The following is a 19497-nucleotide window of genomic DNA, read 5'->3' as shown; positions in this document are numbered from 1 at the left end:
AAATGTTACTGTTGCACAAGGTTTAGAGACAAATTCTTTCTACTTTTACTTGAGTATGTTTTACCAGCAGTACTTCAGGTAACCTAGCAGTATTTGTATTTGAGTAACAAATATTCAGTTTTTTACCATGAGTAAATGGTTGGAAAGGTTTTGCTACACTACAATCATATCAACTTTTTATTTATCTGGAAAACAAAAAGATCAGAATCTTTTCATACAAAAAATGATCTTAGGTACGAGAACATTGTATTATATGTTTATCCAGTCAAGTCTATTGCAAAGTTGTGATATTTTCATTGTTCAGAGCTTAAAAATATTTAGGAATGTTCTGAATTCCTTCATAAAAGATTGAAGTTGAATAGATTACAGAGTTGCATTGTCCCACAATAAAAATTTTTAAATCAGTTTGTAAAAGAACGTATAATGTAACGCAAGAGAAGTTTTTGTGACATTTCTCTGCATTTTACTATTTTACCGGTCCAGGTCGACTCGAGATGAAATTGAGCTTTTTGCGGCCCCTGAAATTTTTTCTTTGTTGTTTTTCCTGCTGTAGTCAATATAGAGTTGATAAGGAGTTGGTCAAGGTGATCTAGAGTCGGTCGGACTGTGCGGAGGGAGAAACTCCAGCTCTTGCGACACTGAGCAGGACGTGTGATTCAGGCAACGCTTGGATGAATGTGAGCCTCCTATTCACTGTGATAAATGGCCGTTAATGTTAAGTGGAGGCTCTGTATTGTTTGCTGTGCTGTTGCGAGCTGAATAAGAGTGAATGGGCCGAGTGCTCCGGCAGAACGATTCAAATGTCATTGATGGTGTTAAAAAGAAGGAAAAAAACAACGTGTCCGAGCAGGATTAAGAATGGTCCATTTATAGGCCGGTCTCCATGTTTTTGATCAGCCGGGACATTGGCTGGGGGCGGGATGCTGCTCTTTCAGTTTATTAACGTGATTTGCGTGTCACAGGCACCTGACCGCTGATGTCCCCCCTCTGGCAGGACTTGTATTTTGTTTTATCTGAACTTAGCAACCCACTTTCATTTCATCAGGCCTGAAGCCGTCTTCTGGATACTCTTGTTTTTTTGTTGTTTTTTTCCCCCCTGTGTGCCTCTTCTGTCTCTGCTTACTGATTTGGTCCAAACATGGCGGGAGTGCAGTCGCCACAGTCTAGTGGTGAGAAAACAAAGTCATTCTTAGATGCACGGTGAGAGAATAAGCATCGATTCACTAAGTGCTTCTTTTAAATGAATTTGGCTTGTAATAGAGGATGTATGATATAAAATGGTGCCTGCAACAGGCATTACTGTTAATGTAGCTGGAGAGTGATCAAAAGCACATGAAGGAGGATACAAAATGTAAATGATTCACAAAAACTGCAAGAGAGTGCAGTCGATGATTTTGCAAAACACGTAACAGCTTTGATCTGAACATCATGGAGCTGCTGGGAAGCAGTTACTCGACTTGAAATACTTCGGTTGCACTGATGAAAGGTAGCGGAAGGACATTTTCTCTTTTGACGTTGTTCAATTCATCGGTGCGCAGTGAAACCTTCTGGTTTTACACGACTCAATTCAAAACAACTGTTCTCCACAGCTGGATTTACTTTCCAAGTAGAGGAGGTGGGAAATAGTTCAAAGCACACTTTATGACTTTCCTTGTATTTTATAGAATTTAAGCTAGAGTGGCCCAAAGGCATCCACAAAAATGTGATTAAATAAAGAATATGACTCAGAAATAGCTAATATGTGATAACGTGTGCTAATAAGTGAAAACATGAAGCATTTCAAACCACCATGACGAATAATGGAAGGAGTGGTATGGTGGATCAAATAACCTTGTAATCCATTGGTTTCCATGGTGACAAATGTGGCGTTGGCGATGGTCTATCCGTTCTAGTTAACTTGAGTTTTTATCATTGCTTGCATTTTCATGTATTTGACTGCACTTTTTCTTACAGGTTAATGTCCAAATAAGATGAGATGCTGTTATGTAAGCCTTTATATGTCCCACAATGGGGAAACGTTCACACTTGACTCGAATATGTGTGTGATTTGCTCCAGTGGAGTGATGATATGCCAGATTGTTTCTTGCAAACGGGCGTGTCGTGTTTTCACGTTCTTAGATGATTAACACCAAACCTCTCTGGTTTTGTGAACGTAAAACCCTCCACCTTCCTGCTGAGGTGATTTTTAAAGCAGTTTTTAATCTGTTGAGCACTGCTGAGAGCAGCGCAGCTCTGTCGCACCAATTTGTTCCAACAGGCTGCATGACAGTATACAGACTGTGTTAATCTGCATTTCTCATCGTTTGTCATGTGCTGTTCAAACTCCCAGCTTTGTAAACAGAGATCAACAGGGTTGAATACAAAGATATAGTTATAATTAATAATGTATGAGCATTTTTTTTTAAAATTTCGATTAGATTGTTTTGTTGTTAATGAGGTTATGTTACTTGCGGCATCAGTGGTAAACGTCTGAATTTGTATGTGTGTGTGTGTGTGTGTTCGTGTGTGTGTGTGCAGAACTGAACAGTGTGGAGCTGCAGGGCTGCAGCAGCGACAACAGCCTGAACAGTAATGCCAGCCTGCCCAGCGTCCAGAGTCACCGGCGCCACACCGAGAGGAGAGTGGCCAGCTGGGCCGTCTGCTTCGAGAGGCTGCTGCAGGACCCCGTCGGGGTGCGATACTTCTCGGTAATCCAACAGTCCGCGGCATTCTTTATCACTCATACTGGAGGGCGATTGTGTGCATAACTTTCAACTGAATTGTTTTTGCTATCATTAAGTTTAAACAGATATTTATGATATGAGGGTTTTTTTTTTGTCAAACTTTTTTTAAATTAATTTATTATTTTCCTTATGACTTCTCCACTTTAAATTCTACCTCAAACGTCTGATTTACATTTTTGAGCCAGAGATGGCTAAATAATTACAGATAATTATCAGTAGACATTATTTTTTTAAGTTTCTATTTTATGTTTTTAGAGATAACAATAACAAAAATATAAGCCTTTTTACTGATTTGAGGAGCACCTGTCATTTTCAACATTGTAATGATCATTTACATATATTACATCCTTAAAGATCAGCTACTCCAACTAATATAGCTTTCTTTTGTTGCTGCCCTGTAATTTCCAGGGTATTTAAAAAGTTTGCTCCAAAGAAAATTCGATTTGTATTGTTTTCAACCACCAGTCTCGCCATGTAAATGTTTCCCAGTTTCCCCCAATGCTGTGCGAGCACTTTGCATGTGTGTGTGTGTGTGTGTGAATGGACGGGTGCATGCGGCTGATTGGGAGCAGGTAGTGACGTGGGTTAACCAGCGGTGCGTGGTGGTCTGCTTTTTTTTTACCGGCTGCAGGAATTCCTGAAAAAAGAGTTCAGTGAGGAGAACATCCTCTTCTGGCAGGCTTGCGAGTTTTTCAGCCATGTCCCCGAGAACGACAACAAGCAGGTAACAGGCGGTCCGTTCCGTGCGTGCACGCGTTCGGGGGAATCCGTGATCGGCACCGTTTTTATTTCTCATCCTCTCGGGTCGCCAGCTCTCTCAGCGCGCCAGAGAGATCTACAACAGCTTCCTGTCCAGTAAAGCCACCACTCCGGTCAACATCGACAGCCAGGCTCAGCTGGCTGACGACATCCTCAACGCCCCCAAACCCGACATGTTCAAGGAGCAGCAGCTGCAGGTAGCGCACGGAACCGACACACGAGTCAATATGAGACACGGGCAGGGCTGCTCCCGGATTAAACGGACGCTTTGATTTATCAGCCGGGATGTTTGCTAATGTTTCTGTGCCATCTCCTCTCCTGCTTCCAGGATTCTGATTGATCAGATCAGGGGTGTCAGACATGAGGCCCAGAGGCTCCAATCCAGCCCACCAATCTGACAAGCAAATTGTAAACATTTCACACTTCCCTTAAGAGTAGCGGACACGACGCAACGCTGAGACCCGTGCTGAGATCTCGCTGATGCTGCGATAAAAGCAATAAAAGCTACCTCTTTGCAAAATTGTAAACTCGTATTAGCCTGAAAGCCATGCTGTGCGTGCAAGAACATGCATAATAATATAATAAAGTTTTGGACATTTTACAAAAAAATTTTAATATTATTTTTAATTTAGACATTTTCATCATGTATAGTCTACGCCACAACAAAGACACACTTTTAAGTTTCAATTTCAAAGTTATTACGGCACTATTTTACCAGTCTGGCCCACTCATTCATTCAGCTGAATGTGGCCCCTGAACTAAAATGTGTTTGACACTCATGGATCAGACAAGTGTTCATCCCATGTGATGCACAGACGCTGCGTTCTGAATCATTAGTTATTTGTAGCCCGATGTGCGAAACTGAAAGCTTCTCTCATCTGCATGTTTTTCATCCGACCGCCGACCTTCCCTGTGGAAGGTTTTTCCTGAAGGACAAAAAGGTTATTACTCACAATGCTGAATCAAAAATAAATGCCTAATAAGAACACGCTTGCAAAAAAAGCGCCGAGTGCTCTCACACATAAGGTCAACTATTCATCATCGCTGGCTGGCATTGTGGATGTGCACGTTGCGCATGAGGCACAGTCGCTGAAAAGCTCCATTGATTTCAACAGTTTCAGCTTAGATGTTCTAACTCTGATAAGAGTCACAAGGCTGAAAGTAAACCCTCCCCATCAACCCCCCCCCCCCCCAACACATCAAACATATTCTCTTACGGACACACTCATCAAAGCTTGTAGGCTTGTTAAAATCTCGTGGCACCGCTGAAAGTAGATTCGTGGCTCACGTGTGCACAGGTGGCACAAAAGCACAAACGTGTCATCTCTTCATCATGTGGATGTGATTGTTGTTTTTGAAAAAAAAAAAAGAAAGCAGATCTAATATGGTTCAGTGAAAATAAAGTGCTCAAAGGCAACTATCACATTTTTCCGTCAAACTATAGTTTTCTCTTTTTTCTTTTCTTTTCTTTTTTTTTTTTTTAATTGATGAGGACCAGATTTCCTGAAATTGCAAGCTGCATTTGCTTCCTTTTCTTTGTGCTGTCTGCCAAATGTGTCACATTTTAGATCAATCTTTGCCTTCTTCTCATGGCAAATGTGCTTCGCAACACAGATTTCATTAAACTGACTTCCTCTGAAAGGTTTTAGCGCGGATCACCATCAACCACCACTCCGTGGCTTTGGTGACGTCGTCGCTTGACTCATGTGGCCTGCCGATATTGAAAAGCTTCAATTTAGCTTTAGCCATTACAATATATCCCTTAACTGGATTGTAAATGCTTTTTTTTTTTTTTTTTTTAGGACAGCTGGTATATTTATTTATTTTCTTTAATATACTGACTTTAAATGTTATGGTCTTGGAAAAGCCTTCGACACCCTGTACAATTACTAAAGCAGCTAAAGGAACCTCATTAAACACTATATGTGAAATTCAGTTTCTTTGTTATATTCTGTAATGAGTTCTTTTTCTCTGAGGATAAACGCATTAGGTTTACACGCCGTCTCAAGGTGTTTGGCGGTTAGGGTTAGTTTTTCACCACAAAAGATGGATTCAGCTTTAATTTTCTCAATTTTTTTCAATGAATCCATATTCTGTGTGATCCTCTTCGAAAATTCTATTTTTCTTCTTCTTTTTAACAGATTTGTCTTTCTTAGTAGCTTGATGCTCCACCATCTTTTCTCCCGCTGCCAAAGCTTATAATTTGAATGCTTAAATTTAATATTATGACATAATTTCGTCCCCCCCTCATGAATCTTTGGCCATGAATCACTGGTATAACGTATACAGAGTTAAACCAGGCAACAGCCTCATGGCAACAAACACACAAGCTTCAGTTTTCAGTAGCAATAAATGTCTCTCTCTTTTTTTTTTCTTTTTCTTTTGGTAGCTGAAGCGAAGTTAAAACTTCATTCTCTCAGAAAGTGAACTGACAGTATTCACCTCGGCACATTGAACTCGACAGAGAAGTTTGTTCTCTCTCTCGGCTGTGAGGAAAGATTTGATGTCCTTTTCTCGCTGCTCCACTTTTGGAAGTTCTAACAGTTTGTTTGTCACACATCATCAGAACAGAGCTTCTTTTTTTTTTTTTCTTTCTTTCTTTTTCTCTTGATGCCTAATGATTATTGTCTGAGCGGTCAAAAATTTGATAAAGGTGAGGTGGAAAAGTGAACGCAACCCCCACCTTCCTTCTTTTCCTCCACAGAAGATTTACACTTGAAATTCTTGCAAAGTGTTAAATGTCCCAAATTTGTGTGTTCTTCTCCAGTAAATCCTGCAATGCTCTGATTGGTCCTCTCAAGGCATCGTCTGCATGAGCTACAAAATGTTGCTACCACCTTGAGTCCAAAATAGAAATTGCATGTTGAATTTGTAGCAAAAAAGTTCGAAAGTGACTTCAGGCCTCAACTGGCCTGGCGATGAGACTTTGGATGTTCCCGCTGCAGATGAAGCTCGGATTTAAATAAAACTTGTGTTACATTGGTTTTAGCTTCAGCTGTCACCCACATGGACATCTTGTTTCAATCTTTTTGTTCCTCTAATTTCTCTTGGTTTTTTTGGGGGGGTTTTTTTGGTTCTCCATTCCTCTTAATCTTCTCTAACACCCGATTTTATAAAAAACATTTAAATTTTCCCACATTTGTTTTATCTCGGTCTTAACGTTCACTTTGTCGCTTGTGTGTTTTTCCGTCCTCTCTCCCTCGTGACTTTTTCCTTCTGCTGTTTTTTTCCCCCTGTGCGGACGTTTTTTTTTTTTTCCTACCCTCTTATTTCTTCTTTCCACCCGTTTTAGATCTTCAACCTGATGAAGTTTGACAGCTACACACGGTTCCTCAAGTCTCTGCTGTACCAGGAGTGCATGCTGGCAGAGGTGGAGGGCCGGCCGTTACCAGACCCCTACCACATCCCCAGCAGCCCCACCTCCAAGCACAGCACCACCGGCTCGGACCGCTCCAACCTCTCCACGCCCAAGAAGGTACGTGACACTGATCTCTCCACTCCGCAAAGCTCGCAAATAAAAAAAGACACATGTTATTGGTTGAGTCAAGGTGTCCACTTGTCTGCATCTGTTTTAATTTTGTATTTTTGTTTGGTGATCTTACAGGAGGACAAAAAGAGCAAATCTGGTCGATCTTTAAATGATGACAGCCGCGATGATTCAGGAGACCGGAGGAAAGGCATGTTCTTCTCCTGGTCTCGCAACAGGAGCTTCGGCAAAGGCCCCAAGAAGCGAGAACTGACGGACTTCAACTACAGTCAGTAGTTTGTTCGTTTTTTCCTATTTTCCTGGTTCCATTTTACTCCCATGTTTCTCTGAAACGCTAAAGCCGAGGTTGTTCTTCGTGTGTTTTCTAGATTTCTCTGGCAGTAATGGTCGCCGGGAGTCGCAGGGTTCGCTGTCGTCAGGAGCCAGTCTGGAGCTTGGGACATCGGGGTCAGGAAAGAATGAGGTTAGTCTGGAGTCAGAGCATCTCTGATCATCTCTTTCGTTTCTGTTTAGAAGCTACAATATCTTTTTTTTTTTTTTTGTTAGTTTGATGTACCTGTCAAAGCCAGCGAGTTGTCTCAATTTGACTCAACGCACCCCCGCATGCGGGTTCGTTGAGTCAGTCGAAATGGCAGTTGGAGGATTAGGTAACACAGAGTGAAACTTTAGGTTAATAATCAAGTTCAGATCATTTATGCAGCTATCAGCAAAACAGCCAAAACTCTGAAAGCCAAGATTCAACAGAATGTGACCCAACACTGCCGCCGTCTGTACAACAGCCGCATGACATAAATTGAGTGAAAACGCTTAGAAATTTATCACGTCCTCATTTCTCGCTTTGTTTCTTCTTGTTGGTCGTGCTCCAGGGCGATGCGTCTCGCGGCGCCGCGTCAACAGACCGAGGAGGAGGCAGCGCCCCCTTGAGGCAGTGCAACATCAGTTTGCCAGATGGCTCTTGTTGCTCTGTGCCTCTGAGGGCTGGGGTGTCCATCAGGGACCTGCTCCTGGGCCTCTGTGAGAAGCTCTGCATCAACCTGGCAGCTATAGACCTCTTCCTGGTTGGAGGAGAGAAGGTGGGTCACCATGGACACTTTCAGAAAACAAAGAAATGAAACTTGCACCCTGATAGCATTATTTAACAATGAAGTCATTTTAAATAACTCCGAGAAGCTCTGACTCATTGCTCATTTTCTGATTTCCAATTCAAAGCAACCTTTTGCTATCAAGACGTGACCCTGTAACCATGTGTGATGTTAATGATACTTTTTATAACAGTACCAAACTTCACCTTCGAGGCCATTGTCTTATGGTCTGCACTCACACAGCTTTGATTCATTGTCACCAATCAAAAAAAAAACAAAACACTTGCTAAAATGTTTTAAATATATCAGCTTCAGAGCACAGCTGAGCATGTTTTTGAGGTGGTAGTGACCTTGCTGAGTTCTGCCCCCAAGTGGTTAAAGAGTTGTCATGAACATGTGATTGGGAGCGATTTCAGATAAAGGGAGCGTCATGATCCATTTGCTCTGTTTCTGTATCCCTCAGCCACTTGTTTTGGATCAAGACTGTATGACACTGTGCTCGCGGGACCTCAGACTAGAAAAACGCACTCTCTTCAGGTATGGTCACACGAAATTACAAAAATTGTATTCTGGCTAATTTAACCCCCCCCCCCCCCCCCCACAAAAAAAAAAGCAACAATAAAGCGTAAACAGACGAGACTTGAATTTGTTTCCTTCTTCTTTTCTAGACTCGACTTGGTCCCCATCAACCGTTCGGTGGGTCTGAAAGCGAAGCCCACGAAGCCGGTGACCGAGGTCCTCAGGCCTGTGGTGGCCAAATACGGCCTGCACCTTTCAGACTTGGTGGCACGAATTGTAAGTCACTTCTCAGGCTGCAGACAGACAGACAGACGTGTCGGTGATGACTTTAAATTCTTATTGTGCGTGTGATTCAGAGTGGGGAGTCGGAGCCTTTAGATCTAGGTCTTCCTATTTCCAACCTGGATGGGCTGCGAGTGGTATTAGATACAGCAGAAAATGCTCCTGGAAAAGGTATGCACACACACACACACACACACACACACACACACACACACACACACACACACGCACACACACACACACACACACACACACACACACACACACACACACACAAATGTGTGGAAAATTGACTTGAGGCGACGTACTGTACTTCCATTTCACACAACACAATTACCCAAAATACGACAAAGCAACATCTTGTAAAGATCCTTTATCCTATATATTTTAAAGACGAGCAGTATAAAAGAAACTTTTAATTGGACCTGAGGGATTGGATTTATTTAAGTTAATAAAAACCTGAACTGTAACGACATCAAAAGCTTCATTCCTTATTTAATAGTCTTCTCCGCTCTGCTGTCCAGTTGATCATCTCATCATTGGAGAAATTTTTGTCTGCTGGACACTACTTGAACAACTCTTTTTGCATGGTAATAGTCTAATAAAGTTGTTTTATTAGCTATAAAAAAAGAAGAAAAAAAACAACTTTTGCTCCTGTAATGAATTGATGAATTACATGAGAAAGGCTGCGTAACGTCCCCATTTTACGGTTTATAGTGGCAATGAGGTTTAATAAGAAAAGGCTCAGATTAACAAAACCAAGAATACTTCAAAAGTCCTTTTATAAAAACCAAAACACACTTAATTATATAATGACGGCTTCATTTTCACCTAAACGTCAACATTTACGGATAGTTTGGAATCACTAATTAACCGCTCATGCATGTTGTTGAATTGTTGGGAGGAAACCAGAGGACCCAGAAAAGCCCACATGCACCCAGGGAGAACATGCAAACTTAAACTTCAAGCAAGGATATTGGACATTGGTAGTGATCCGTAGCGAGATCCCCAAAAGTCTGGGATGTAACACGTTGGATTAATGTTCATTTAAAAAGTTTCACCACAGATATCCATTCTGCAAGATTTAGAGCTACAGGTCATTTATCCAACCCTGTTGTTCAACAAACCTAAAAATAAGACACTGAATTCATTCAATGAGCCACTATGAGATCTGAATTACCTCTGTATCTCCACACCTGCCTCCTTCCCTTCTCTCGCTAGATAAACAGAAAGTAGCTGCCTCCAAGAGTCACCTTCAGGCCTCGACAAGCAGAAACCAATCAACAACAGTAAGATCTCATCTGTCTTCCCCTCCTCTCACTCTGGAATGTTCCATAACCCACCGAATGTCTCCTTCTCCATGATATCACGCTACTAAGTGTCTCCCTCGCCGTGTTCAATCAGCCGTGTGTGTTTGCAGAGTGTTTAAAAGTGCAGCTGTGTGTATTTATGTACATGTACGTGTGTGTGTGTATGTGTGTGTCTCTGTTGACCATGTTGTTGTGGACTGTTGCTGTGGGGGTCCAGAGCCCCCTTCACACTGTCAAGGTTCCTAATGTTCCATTGTTGTGGTCTGCCTGTGGCCGAATGCATCATCAACTCCTCTCTCTGGTTTGCTGGTTCTCTTCCTTCCATAACAAAACCCTCCTGCAAGGCAAAGCACGCGCCGCCTCACAGAGCTCCTCCTGGTCGTTAGCACCGTGAAAAAGTCTCGCCGCGCCGCGGGAAGCCATTGTAGGTGGTAGTAGAGCTTCAAGCTGCATTGCCAGATCGTTTCCAGAGCACAAGAACATATCTCGGCGCTTTTTGAATTTAATTCTCAGGGTTTTACCTTTAAAAAAACAAAACAAAAAAAAAACCCTGTTCTTATTTATTTATCATGATTGTGTTTAAAAAAAATACAAAATAAACTAGAACATTTCCGATTAAATATTTAATGTGCCTGCTGCTATGCTGCCAACTAGTAGCCCCTAAATACTGCCACTACTCAGTAAGTTCAAATAGCGATGGTTCTATATCCATGTGTCTCAGAGATAGAGGATAATATGTATGCGTAATAATAACTGTAATTTAAAAAAAAGTATCAATAAAGTGCTGGTAAAAGTTAAAAGCCATCAATAAAGTAGTAGTAATAGTAAAACAGTATAAATGAAGTGACGTAAATGTTAAAAAGTACAAAGAAACTAACCTGGAGCCATAAAACACCACGAACCACAGGCCTCCATGTAAACTCAGGCAACTATGTGCACAGGAACCTTTTTAGTTCCCTTCACCTGAAGCGTCCCGGTACCTTAGGTTAAAATCCAGCTTTGGATTGCTTTTTTGGTTTTTCATGTCACTTTGGGGTTTCAGCTGGTCATTTGTTACCTTTTTGGCATGTGGACTCTTCTGCCCAAGTGTCTTTCCTCCCTCGTGCGCAGTAGTGAACCTGTAGTGAGTAGTTAGTCCCTCTGCTGCTGTGGTGTGTGTTACTGCGAGCCGACATGTTGATGATGCTGAGTACACACAGTGGACATTATGGATATCGGAAACATCTCATTTGTGTTTGGTCAGCCATAAATGTTTCATTTGATTCTGTCATTAATTGTAAAAACACATCAAGCCCATAATGTCATTATTATTAAACGTCTTCATCCTCCTTTGAAAAACAGTTCAAATCCTGTCAACTCATCTCAGTGATGCCCAATAAGCTTGTCTTCTCTTCTAATATCGAAACAATTGGTTATCCTCCGCATCAGGAGGAGGGTAACTTTAGTTCTCCCGACACATGCACCGTTCATCGGGGCTCTAATGCCCGGCTCCGCTCTCCTTGTGGCCCCCAGGGGGAGGACAGGCCGTCAGGGAAAGCCGGTCCAGCCCACCCCCATGGGGAAAACGGCAAGGCTGGGCCCCGCCCTGACACAAGCAGCCAGCCCTTACCCAACCACTCTGTCTCTCTCCATAAGGCTCCGGAGAAACGAAAGCAGAAAAAGATAAATATAGACGAAGCTGAAGGTAAAGCCTGAACGACCTCCCTTCTCTTTAGTGTCTGTAGCCGTGTTGCCGTGATCACACTAACCCTTCTGCCTGTTTGCAGTTTTGCAGAAGCACCGAATGCTTTCAATGCTAGCTAGCTACGTGTAGCACAGTCACCTCTGCTTTTACTGAATGTAGCTTTGACTTGTCCGAATAATTAATACACACTTTGCTGCATGTTTAATGATTCCCAGTAAACGTGTTCTCAGATTGTCTCGTTTTGTTTTTGGAGATGTTGGTACACACGTTGGCCTACGTGTGTGTGTTTGTGTGTGTGTGCGTGTGTTTGCACGCTGTGTTATGTGTGTGTGGGTTTGCCTGCCTGCAGAGTTCTTCGACCTCATATCCAAAGCTCAGAGCAACCGAGCAGACGACCAGCGAGGCCTGCTAAACAAAAGCGACCTGCAGCTTCCGGACTTCCTGCGCCTGTCACCAGTGGCAACCAACCAGACCGCGCCGCCTCCCTACGACCCCGAGCCCAGCTGCTCCACCCCTAATTCCCGTAACCCCAACAACGGCAGCTTCCCTAGCGGCGGTCGCCAGGGCAATAAGGCGAACAGCAACGACCGAGGAGGAGGAGGAGGAGGAGGAGGAGGAACCCACCTGCTGCTGAATGCCAGCCATCAGTCCCAGAGCTTGGACTCTGCTCTGGGGAAAGAGAGCGGAGGGGGGAGGAAAGCCAGGCCGCCCCCTCCGTTCCCCGGCACCATCTCCCCCATCCACCCGGCAGCCCAGGGCTCGCAGCGCGGCCTCCTCCAGGACTCTGGCGGGGGAGAATCGGTCCAGATGCTGGAAGAGGACGCCCTCTCCGACCTGACTCTGGTGGGAGAGGCGGACCTCAACAGCCCCAGCCTCAACTACGTCACCCCCTCAGCCGTCCCATGCAAGCCCCACCCGCGACCCCAACAGCAAGCACAGGACGGTCGGCCTAGCTCAGGTACTTCCCCCGTGTGAACGTTTGAACCTTTTCGAACTTTCTCTTCTTGCTTCACGTGGCTGGGAGAGGGACCGGAGGTCCACCAAAGTCACCGTGAACCTCCTCGCCGGCCGCTCTCAAAATGCATCTAGGTCTCCTCCCCGACTCACGTCTCACCCGAAAAACACACATTTCAGGTTCATCGGCGAGAGAGAAAACGCAACTCATGTAAAAAGTAGAGCTCGTAACGTACAGTAGGAAGTGGATTCAGCAGCATGTGCACTATGAAGCGGCCTGCAATCTTCTAATAAACTGGCTCTGATACACAGAGAGGAAACGTGGATGCATTAGGCTCGGACAGAACTCTTCCCTGGTCTTTTCCCTGTGTGGCGTGTATCTGTGTGAACCTTTGAACGGACTTGCTGTGGATTTTTTTCTTCCCTGGAGATTTAATATCAAGAACGAGCTTCAGTGTATTTGGTGACGTCTAGTGCCAAACTCCAAATCTCTTATCACCCCCCCCCCCCCCCCCCCCTCCAATGTACAGAATCTAACAATGCACTTTAGCCAATTACAAACAAGACATTTAAAAAAAAAAAAAAACATTTTTTTTTCTTTGCTTCATTTTGTTTCTTGGTTTATTTACGTTGCAAGGTGTAGATAAACAATGGATATGTGCTGAATCTCTCTCCGGAGTGTTCCAGCAGCTCCGGCACAGCACTTATATGTGGACCATGTGGTATTTTCGACTCATTACATGCTTTTAAGCACACCGCATACTGACTCGGCAGACCTGACCCCATAAACACAAACATATGCCGCAGCACCATGAACACACGCTCTCATTTGCTCAGCTGTTCTTTATCGTCCGGAGCACAGTACATTCTGTGTTTCCTCTCCTCTCCTCTCACCTCGGGCCGTTCTCGTGTCACTTATTTAAAAAAAAGAAAAGAAAAAAAAAAAACACAGTATAGCGAGCACTCGTGCATGCGATCTTCTCGGAACAAATCATCCAGAAGCTTCTGCACCGACACTGAACGCTCACTTTTTCTTCTTCTTTCATATCTGTCCTCGCTCTGGACAGAATTAGACACATTTTCTTACTTTGTCGTCCAAAATAAAATAAAAAAAACCCAACAAACTCTCATCGTTCTCTGCCACAAGTATTGGTTTGTATATAGTATCCTTTGTGAAATGTAGTCATTGTTGAATTGCAGCGCTGCTGTTTTCTTCAGTTTGTGTCACAACAGGAACCAATTCTCTGTTTTGTTCAGTGGACTGTACTGTCTGTAAATAGATCAAATAAATGTTTTAGAGGTTGAACTCTCTCTGTAGCCTCTTGTGAGAAGCTTTTTTTTTTTTTCTACTTCTCTTCTTACACTTTAGGATAATATCTGATTTGTTCTGTCCAAAACATCTCGTCCGTCTCGGGGCTTCTTACTGTTTTCATACAGATTTGTTTTCAAAGGTTGATTAGCACTGGTTGACGTAATATTAACATTGCCTCGTTAGTAACAAGTCAGAATTGTGTGTTTTCACAAACAAATATTGAACTTCATCCCACATTACGAGGAGCCTTTTTATGTTCAGATTATTACAGTCTTTGAGGAATTTGCTTACAATGCAGTGATCATTTCTATTAAATAACTCCATGGGGTATTTTTCAAGGCTGCTAAGTCATTATATTTAACAAAAAAATTATTCTGCTCATTTATTTTTGAAAGCATTTTAAAAACAAATGGCTTCACCAGATCTACCAGATGTATCTACCGTATTCACTTTATCCAGTCCAGAGGCAATGGAGCTGATCCCCAATTGTGTTTCGACTGTGAAGGAAGAAAGCTTCAGAAAACCCCTGTAGGTGCAGGGAGAACATGCAAACTGCACAGAAAGGCTCCTTGTGCCCAACTGGGGGAATTTCTCACCACGAGGCGACGGTGCTAACCACTACACAGCCAGACACGGCACCGGAAGCTTCCTTTCACTAATTATAATGATATTAAACTTAAGAAATATTGTGTTTATGGTGTAAATTAGAATCTTTTCCAGCTTTAGGAAATCTTTTCTCTCTATTAAATCCAGATGTTGTTAAAGTGTAGGATGATGGAATCACACTACCACCACCAAAGCGCCCAAAATCTCACTAAAGTTGTTGACTTTTTTCTTTTTCTTTTCACATTACAAGAGCTAATAAAGGGCTAAATGACGGTGCAGTGGTTATCGCTCTCACCTCACAGTGAGAAGCTTCCAGTTCAAAAACCAGTCGGTCTGGGAACTCCGGTTTCCTCCCACAGTTCCAAAAAAGGTTAATTGGTGACCCTAAATTGTGAGAGTATGTATACTATGATGGGGCTCCATCGCCTCATGACCCTGCACAGGATAAAGCGGTATAGAAGGTGGATGGAAGATATAATACTTCACAGCTGTTGGGATCCATAGTCAATAAGGAGCATTATTCTTTATGTGCTGGAGGCTTCAGTTTTAAATCTAGAGTTGTTGATGTGATGGCGTTCCGCTGTTTGTAAAGCTTATTTCATTTTGATTTGTCTCCGTTAGACTTACAATCAATATAAAAAATGTGGGTTTTGGAAAAGGCATCACCCTCTTCCCCTGATTTCACAGAGCATATTCAACCACTCTAAATAAGTAAAACAGTCATTTCAACTGCAAAGAAATATACAACGCTCATTTCTTCCTCGTACAAAATGCATTTATGGAAGAACAACAACAAAAAATAGTCCAAATGACACAAACATGATACACATAACCGGCATAACATTAAGAGTTTATTCAACTTTCATCTGAAACCTGAAAGAAAAGACAAAAGATTCCTCAGGTACAGTTTTCTTTCTCTCTGCTTCTGACCTCTGTCCACCTCCCCCATCAGTCTGACCTCCTTCCCATTTATCTCACTTGATATTCCTCTCTACTCTCCGTTCGTCCGTGTGTGTGTGTGTGTGTGTGTGTGTGTGTGTGTGTGTGTGTGTGTGTGTGTGTGTGTGTGTGTGTGTGTGTGTGTGTGTGTGTGTGTGTGTGTGTGTGTGTGTGTGTGTGTGTGTGTGTGTGTGTGTGTGTGTGTGTGTGTGTGTGGCACCGGGCCTTTGTTGTAGGGTACAAAGGCTTTTGGGGGACTGGTCTATTAGTCATGCATGGGTTCCCTTCTGCTCAATGCCTTGTTAGTCTGGCTTTGTCGAACTGGGCTCTTTGGTCGCCCACCAACAAAACTAGGTCCTTTTTCTTACACACACACACACGCACACACACACACAGGCCTGTGCTTACGTCGGAGCACCGAGTCTCTCGGTATCTGTGTCTATCTTCTGCATCACATGACGACTTCGGTCCGCAGCGGTTTTCATGGGAGTAATTGTTCATTGTCATCGCCTGCGTTTGCGTTTCCTCGAGGACAAACATGTGACGGCGGAAGCAACTGACTTTGTTTAACCGGTCCACTAAGAACACGCACATCTGCACGAAGCCGCAGAGATAAAATAGGCTTGTGTTTCAACTTTAATCCCAGTGAGATGTGACTGGAGTTTGTTATCGGACAGGATGTTTAAATAAAACCAAGTGGAATCGGTAGAGGATCTGCGTTACATGAAGACATCTCATTTAAATAAGAAGAGAGGGCATCTCTTCTCTGTCAGCGAGCCGGTCCCCGGTGTCGTCCCTGTTCGGGCCCATTGAATTATCTGATTGTGGCTGTAATTACATGGGAAACCCTCGTCCGCAGGAGCAGCTATCTGAATCCAGTCTTGGCTCGGCTTTTGCATTCGCTGGCCGTTCCTGCGTCCACGTCCGCCGGCCAACTAAATAATTGCTTCCGAGCGCATGGACACAATTCAGCTTTGCATCACAAATGGCTGGAGGATAGAGTGTTGACAGGAAAGAGGAGAGAAACGGTTGAAAACAACGTTTTTGTTAGAAGTCCAGTTCGTTACTCCATCTTAAGCTTCCATCCATCCAGGACCGACAACCAGTCAGAATCACTCCCATTCACGTCATTAGAGTCACCAATCCACCTCAAGTACAAGTTTTTGAAATGTGGGAGGAAACTGGAGTTCACATGGAGAACATGCAGATTGAATTGATAGTGTTTTATATGAAGGTTTTTATCTGTTTTTTCTTCTTCCGACTCCAAACAAACAATACAAGCTCACAAATGTGTACACAAACACATGGACACATGTGTGAGGCCCTTCTCCTTCCACCCAGCCAACTCCACCAAACAAAAACTTTTACAAAAGTCTCTTTTTTTTGTAAACATACTGCCTCTTAGGTAAGTAAAATAAAAATTTCTCAGTCAAACATTAAATTATTAGCCACAAAAATTCAGACTGAGAATATTAAACTGTTAACAATTGGAGAACATCTCCACTCTACAAGTTGTGAATGAAACTTAGGTTTAAGGAAAAAAGCACAAAAAAACAGCTTGTTTACTGTAATATGAATTTGTTAGTCATTGCTAATTGTACTAAGAGCTTCCCAACTGTTGAAGGGATTATTAATCTGTTAATCACAAGATCAAGAGAAGAAAAAGACAAGGCGAGGGAATCAATCCATCAACCTGCTGACTTGGTGAAAGCAGGACGCACCCTGGACAGACAAACACATTTGTACATGCAGAGGGAGAACATGCACACCCAGAAAATGTCCCTTTGCTCGACCTTCAAGAAGAAACCAAGTCGGACCAAATGTTGCTACTTCGTTCAGCCAGGAGATGGCAGCAGTCTGTACAGAGACAAGAGTATAGACTGCACACACACACACACACACACACACACACACACACACACACACACACACACACACACACACACACACACACACACACACACACACACACACACACACACACACACACACACACACACACACACACCACCGGGGCCAGACTGCGACTAAATGGATGTGACAGATATTCTCATGTTTGCTGCCGGCAGTGACATTGTGGGAAATACAGTTAGATTGTGTGTGTGTGTGTGTGTGTGTGTTTGTAGTTGGAGATCAGCTCCAGCGTCCTAAAACCCAGAGTTTGATTTGGATGAATAATCATGAAAACACACACACACACACACACACACACACACACACACACACACACACACACACACACACACACACACACACACACACACACACACACACACACACACACACACACACACACACACACACACACACACTCTCTCTGCCATCCTCCAGCATGAACTTGTGTGTGGTTTAGTCTTTTCTTTCTTCCTCCACCCCAGACATGGGGTGTAAAAGCTTTGTGTTTGTTGTTGTGAGGACGGACTGATTCTTTTCTGTTTGGATCTTTGTGCATGCAGACGGTTTGCCGTGGCAGTGTCAGCTTTGCCATTTCTGCTCCGTCTCTTGTTTTATAAAGCGCCCTCCTCCTCCTCAGGTAAAGACAGAGACGGGGGGAGTGGGAGAGAAAGGGGAGGAGGTGGTATCAAAATGCCAAGAAGGCGGACAGCGTCTTCCACCCTCCACTCCTCTCCTCCTCTGCCTCCTCTTCCTCCGCCCCGGCCTCCTCTTCGCTCCCGCCGCAAATCCAAGTCGCCCTCGTCCCGCTCCCGCGCCACCCCAAAACGAGCCCTGGACTTGGACAGGATCGATGCCAGCTCCGACCCAGAAGACCCCCGGCAGCCCCCCCGCAGGGGGTCCCGGGGCTCGGAGCTGGACAGGAAGTGGGAGGGCGTGGCCTTGGAGCTGCGCTGCCGTGGCGGCAGGATGCGGTCGGCCGTGTACCAGACCTCAGACCTGCCCTCCATGGTGAGGGCGAAGCGGCAGTCGGAGCGCGGCGAGGTCAAAGGTCAAACAGAGCGCAGTAAGCTGAAAGCCACGTTTGTGTGAGGACGTTCGGCCGCCTCGCGGCTCGTCCGTAACCGCGGCGGCTTCGTCTCCGCAGCAGCTGAAGCATTGTCTCAGTTTCAAGAGGAGGCAAAGGGCCCGGTGTCAACAAGCGTGCAGCTGCTCCCGGACTCCCTTCGGAGTGTCGCTATTAGATGCCGGCAGGCTGAGATTAATCAAAGCCGTGTCCCAATTCCACACTGTGTGCTCACACTCCGCACAGAGCAGCAGTACAGTAACTCCAGTAACTCAATACCTCTGCTCCACTACATCCATCTGTCGCCACGATGTTCTCCCTGCGCTTGCTACGCTGTCATCCTGGTTTCTTTATTCCCTTTTTGAAAATCTTCATGGCTTTAATCGTAACTGTAAGAAGAAATGTACAAAACACTGATTTGGCTCAAACATACGGAGGACGAAGCAGAAATGACTACATACTGAGCACACGACATACACACTATGAACGTACACTGTTCATATACAGAGTAGTGTATGTGTGTGTTTTCAAGTTTACACATTGCAGCTTTTCAATAAACAAATCAATTTCTTGAGCAGCAGCAGTGATAAACTGAGTCAGATTATTGGTTATGAGGAGGATCCTGCAGATTAAAGGTTATGCGGTGTAGAATTGGGACGCAGCCTTGAACTCTCCATCAGTATGAACAGGAATTTTGCACAGTTTTTTTTTTTTTTTATTGAAGGAGGACTCAAATGATTCTGTGTTGCTCTTCAGTAAAGTTGTGGCACTTTGAAAGGAGCGACAAACCACAAGTATTAGCAGCTTCAAAATCTGTGGACTTCTGTGGTAAAATACATCATATAATAAAATATTTCAATGGTAAATTGAAGTCACTTACG

The 19497-nt window shown here is 43.8% G+C and overlaps 1 protein-coding gene across 1 annotated transcript in view; it reads left to right on the top strand.

Moving 5' to 3' along the window:
• The window catches only part of rgs12b (regulator of G protein signaling 12b), a 53096-nt gene extending 38979 nt beyond the window's left edge, over positions 1-14117 (top strand). Inside the window, 14 exon segments of the mRNA XM_080520400.1 lie at positions 2518-2687; positions 3355-3447; positions 3536-3679; positions 6775-6957; positions 7087-7237; positions 7338-7432; positions 7836-8042; positions 8515-8588; positions 8720-8846; positions 8927-9023; positions 10074-10141; positions 11675-11846; positions 12196-12719; positions 12721-14117. Coding sequence (XP_080376526.1) covers positions 2518-2687; positions 3355-3447; positions 3536-3679; positions 6775-6957; positions 7087-7237; positions 7338-7432; positions 7836-8042; positions 8515-8588; positions 8720-8846; positions 8927-9023; positions 10074-10141; positions 11675-11846; positions 12196-12719; positions 12721-13041 — 2426 coding nt within the window. The 3' untranslated portion in view covers positions 13042-14117.
• The last annotated feature ends 5380 nt before the right edge of the window (positions 14118-19497 follow it).

This window comes from Blennius ocellaris (genome assembly GCF_963422515.1).
Source record: "Blennius ocellaris genome assembly, chromosome: 3".
Lineage (NCBI taxonomy): Eukaryota > Metazoa > Chordata > Actinopteri > Blenniiformes > Blenniidae > Blennius > Blennius ocellaris.
Note: the sequence above shows the minus strand (reverse complement) of the source record. Positions and strands in the feature narration are given on the sequence as shown.